This window comes from Sinocyclocheilus anshuiensis, unplaced genomic scaffold (genome assembly GCF_001515605.1).
Source record: "Sinocyclocheilus anshuiensis isolate Anshui unplaced genomic scaffold, SAMN03320099.WGS_v1.1 scaffold659, whole genome shotgun sequence".
Lineage (NCBI taxonomy): Eukaryota > Metazoa > Chordata > Actinopteri > Cypriniformes > Cyprinidae > Sinocyclocheilus > Sinocyclocheilus anshuiensis.
Genome location: NW_015549698.1, coordinates 1,038,343 through 1,043,358, shown reverse-complemented (window position 1 = coordinate 1,043,358; position 5,016 = coordinate 1,038,343). Strand labels below are relative to the sequence as shown.

General features: G+C 40.4%; 1 protein-coding gene across 1 annotated transcript in view; it reads left to right on the top strand.

Annotated features, from left to right (window-relative positions):
• Nucleotides 1-3,506, top strand: part of LOC107660518 (S-adenosylmethionine decarboxylase proenzyme-like) — a 12,648-nt gene extending 9,142 nt beyond the window's left edge. Inside the window, exons 4-9 of the mRNA XM_016449838.1 lie at nt 183-285; nt 373-415; nt 687-831; nt 997-1,089; nt 1,180-1,335; nt 1,986-3,506. Coding sequence (XP_016305324.1) covers nt 183-285; nt 373-415; nt 687-831; nt 997-1,089; nt 1,180-1,335; nt 1,986-2,126 — 681 coding nt within the window. The 3' untranslated portion in view covers nt 2,127-3,506. The remainder of the gene's footprint in view (nt 1-182; nt 286-372; nt 416-686; nt 832-996; nt 1,090-1,179; nt 1,336-1,985) is intronic.
• Nucleotides 3,507-5,016: the final 1,510 nt, after the last annotated feature.

Sequence of the window (5,016 nt, the reverse complement as noted above, 5' to 3'; positions counted from 1 at the left end):
ACACACACACACACTCACTCACACTCTCTCACACACACTCACACACACACACACACACACACACACTCCGGTGCATGTTTAGGCAAGAATTTATGGCACATCATCATATCAATACATTGTCAGTTTTCAGTACAAAGTGTCTTTATGAAAATGTGACTTGACCTCATCTCATTTTCTTTTAGAATTTCTTCTATTCTCGTAAAAATTTTATGAAGCCCACCCATCAAGAGTTCCCTCACCGCAACTTCCAGGAGGAAGTCGAGTTCCTCAGCCAGATTTTTCCAAGTACGCTGCAAAAATGAGATAGTGATGTGAACATTATGAATGAAGTATTGTCTGATTAAAAAATGTTTTTTTTTTCTTCATGCGCAGATGGAGCAGCCTACTGTATGGGACGTCTGAACTCAGACTGCTGGTGAGCCGTTTTACTTCATCTAGACTTCCTACAATCCATCTGACTTCAGATAAACCACCATAAATGTTGCATATGTATCAGAATTTTTTCTCTTTTAAATAAGGCCAGACTTTAGCATTGTAAAGTCTGTTTTTTTTATGCCAACGTTTCATAAATGATTAAATTGTTCATAAATGATAATTTTTTTAATTTAGTTCTTTTGGGGGGAAAATAAAAAAGCTCATCATCTGTTGTCCATTTCTGTGGCGTTGTTCTCCTTCCTGTCCTGAAGGTATCTGTTTACGCTGGAGCTGCCGGAGTTCTGGGAGAACAAGCAGGCGGACCAGACACTAGAAGTTCTGATGAGTGACCTCGACCCGGCTGTGATGGACCAGTTCTTCATGAAAGACGGTGTTTCTGCTAATGATGTCACTCGTGTACGATCCGTCCTCTATGCTTCTGCTCTGTAGTGTCATGTGTGCTCTTATTGCTGGATGCTGGTCCATTTACTAGTACCAATGTATCATGTTAGTACTTTATGCACTCCATTTATTTCTTTATTTAGTGAGGTGTCTTTAAGGTTATCTGTGGTGTCTTCACAGATGAGTGGAATTCGTGACCTGATTCCAGGTTCAGTGATTGATGCCACAATGTTCAACCCTTGTGGATACTCCATGAATGGAATGAAAACGGATGTAAGGAGTCATTTAAGGCTGCATGTTTTTGTTGTTGTGAGAAAGTTGCTCTGTGCTCTGCAGCGTGATTGAGGTCGGTTGTCTTTCTAGGGAACTTACTGGACGATTCACATCACCCCCGAACCAGAGTTCTCCTATGTCAGCTTTGAAACCAACCTCTCCCAGACGTCTTATGACGAGCTTATCCGCAAAGTCGTGGATGTCTTCAAACCAGGGAAATTTGTGACAACGCTTTTCGTCAATCAGGTACATTATTACACAACTAATCAACAAAAGATTATTTTTCAAACAGGTACTTCCGCAACTTTTTCCTCATTGCTCTGGAAAAAAAAGGTGTCCTTGTTCCAGTGTAATTATGCATTTAAGTACTGAGTTATATTAATTAACTACATGCACTTACTGGGTTTGGCTTAGGGTTACTTGCATGTAATTATGCATAATTAAGTGTTATTATAATAGTAAGTACATGTAACGTGGAACAAGGACACCTTAAAATAAAGGTGATTTTTTTAACTTATTATTAGATATATTATAATACTTGTGAATTGATTGCTATGAATATTTATGTAACATTGAAGGTGGTGTGCAATGATTCCAGCCTCTGGCCTTCTAATTGCAGTGCAGTGCAGTTGTAGCAAAAATAATGCATATGTGGTATAAAATTCTTAACATTATTAGTATTTATAAAGCACATATTCTGCATGAGCATGTTCTACATCCCTAATCCTCCCCAATACCCTAAACTTAACAACTACCTTACTAACTATTAATAAGCAGCAAATTAGGAGTTTATTGAGGCAAAGTCATAGTTAATGGTTTGTTAATAGTGAGAATTGGACCTTAAAGTAAGGTGTGACCGTCAAACTCATTCTTCTGGTTTATCTCGTTCCCAACAGATCTCCAAATGTCGCAGCGTTTTCTCTTCGGCTCAGAAGCTGGAGGGATACCGCGTCCTGGACCGCCAGTCGGCACACTTCAACGACTACAACTTCGTCTTCACCAGTTACACCAAGAATCGCCAGCAGAAGCAGAGCTGAACCTCCGAAATGAAGAAGCGTAAAAAGAAACCGTGTGGCTGGCGGCGTTTGTGCGTGGAGTCTTCTGGCTGTAGATCTTCCCCGAGTTTAACGTTTATGCATACTTGTACCTGTGACGTAGATATCGTGCATGAAAGCTCTTCTCGTGTCTCTGTAGATATTCTAGCCCATTCTTGCTGTGATCTTGAAGTGCATGTAGGGTTCTTGAACATGGCGGTGGTGGTGTGTGTGAGGCATGTCACACCATCATCCCAGTACATGCAATGCTCCCTTCCCTTCCTGCAAGTGTCCCCTCGCATCTCCCACAGACAGGGTTTCCGACCTCACTAGACAAGGACCCTGACACGCTCAGATCCGACGCGAGCTCATCAGTGTGCGAAGAGGTTGGTTGACTTGCATTTCATTTCTTTTAACACACATGGCGTTGGTCATTTTTCGGCGCTCAGCATGTGTTCAGCTCAACTGTGTGTAGCTAGCTAACTACTCTGACAGTGTGTGAAGAAGTCCTGAAAACAAACTTAAAATATTCCTCGTCCATCTTTTAGCCCTGCAGGCAGCTGTGTTTATTCGGTGTGCTAGAGAAGTGAGCGTTGAGTTGAAGTTGAGGAACTTCGATGTCGACAGCCTGCGCTTCTTTTAGGGGCTGTTTTGGAAAACCGTGCTGGTTTCAATAATACAGAGAAGTGAATGTTACTTAACTGTTGCCTTAAGTGTCAACAACATATACTCTGCCATATATAACCATTATGGTGAAAGTCAGCCGTTGTCTTCCTTTCCTCAAAATCAAATGGCATTTAACATGAATGTATTAAAAGTAAAAACATTAGTTCGTTGAAACGTGACAATATGATCTATAAAGAATGGATTTTTCTGAATAATGTAGCGAGTGCAGAAGAAGCCATTGAAGAGGGAATGGTGAAGGACCCTGGGGCTGTCCAGCGCAGAGCCTGCTTAATGCACGCCTTTGAATTGAAACGTTTGGACAGACACTTTGCTTTAGTGTGCCGATCGCACAGCAAAGCATTTTTTTCTTTTTCTAAACAAAATGAGTCCTCTCTCTTTTTTTCTACAGTAAGCACACAATAGGCGCGCACTGATCTGAGCATGTCAGGGCTGACCCGGATCATTCCACACCCCACGCCTGCATAAAGTGCAGTTTTATTAATTCCCTTTTTTTGCAGTAGATTTGTACACCTCTCCAGATCATGCTCTCTTTGTGCATTGAGAAAAAAAATGTAAAAAAAATTTCACGTGTGCTATTGCATGCGACTAGCGTACAAGCAGGATGTTTCCGCTTCAGCCCTTTGTAACACTTTTAATTTCTGTTCGTACGACGTAACAAACTTTGCTCATAGGTCCTGAGTGTGATGAGCGGTGGGTGTGGTTTTTACCCTCCCGAGTTACGCAGCTGGTGTAGTTGTGAGGAGGAGGATGATGATGTTTTTGTTACATCTCCTTCGTAGTGGCAGATGGGTTCGTGAAATCTTCTTTACTAGAAGGTCCTGCCGCTGAGAGAATCTGAAAAGGCCAGGTCTCTCTACAGAACGCCAGTCTAGTAACGAATGCGTCTTAAAAGCCTTCTGAAAGGTCAAAGGGCAGCTGGATGTTTACAGTTGTAGTTCAGAGGGAGAAAAAAGACGAAGCAATTAAATTTGATTTAACGGACAATATTGGTGTCAGACGTAGACCACTGCTGGGAGAAATAACATGAGCATGATCGCATATCACACCTAGTATTTTTCCGGTGAAGGGGTGGTGGTTTCAAACATTTTTCTGGTCTTTCTATGTGGGATTTATACAGTATACATGAGTGGAGGGGGACCAAGTATATCTATCTATACATACATACATACATACATACATACATACATACATATATATATATATACATATATATATACATACATATATATATACATATATACATATACATATATACATATATACATATATATATATATATATACTACTTTTTTGTTTGTTTTCGGACCCTGTTCTGAGGTGAGGAGTGACCTTTTCAGATGATTTGGACCTTTTTTCCCTCTTTCTACTAGCTCTGCCCAGCCTGTGTTGGTTGGTAAGGAAACTATAGAAAGGATTCTGTCACGGGATTTTCACATGAAGTTGGGAAGGAAGGGGAAACTTTGCTGTTCCAATTCTCTTGCTATTTCCTTGGTTGGTCAAGATGTGCTGAATATATCTGTACTTGATATAAGAGCTTGATGCTTTCAATAAAGTTCATAACTATCAGCTGTGTACTTGTGATTTATTTATAGAGTGTTTGTTCATTGCCCAGAATGCACTGCTGTATATCACTATGATATCTGGCTGGGTTCAAAATGAAAATGTCATGTTTTATTTTATTGTACACAATGTAGGTTTATAGACATTTTATTAAATTTGTTTCTAATTTTTTTACGATAAATGATGACTTTCAATTTCCACACGTTACCTTGTTTTACCTTTCATAATGAAGTTGGTCAATTTCTTAAAGGTGCAATAGGTGATTGTCTTCAGAAACATTTTTTTGTTATGCTGGTTGAAAGTCTCTTCACATCCCGATAGCAATCATTAAGTTAAGTGGTCTAAATGTATTTGTCTGTATTTATATATTCTGTGGAAGGCGTAGGATCAAGAAATGTTCGTCCAATCAAAACGCTCGGTCCGAGCATTTTAATGGGCTTTTCTACCTGCCTGTCAACGTATGTATTAGCATACCTCTGCGCACCGGGTTCGCGCAGACAGGATACGTCATCAGCGCGTTCACGCACGCTGAGCAGACAGAGCGAGAATGGCAGACAAACATCAACAACCCGATCTTCCTTCCTGGTATTGTAGTACTTTTAAAGTTTTCTCACCGGTGAATGACACATGATGTAGCCCAGCGGTT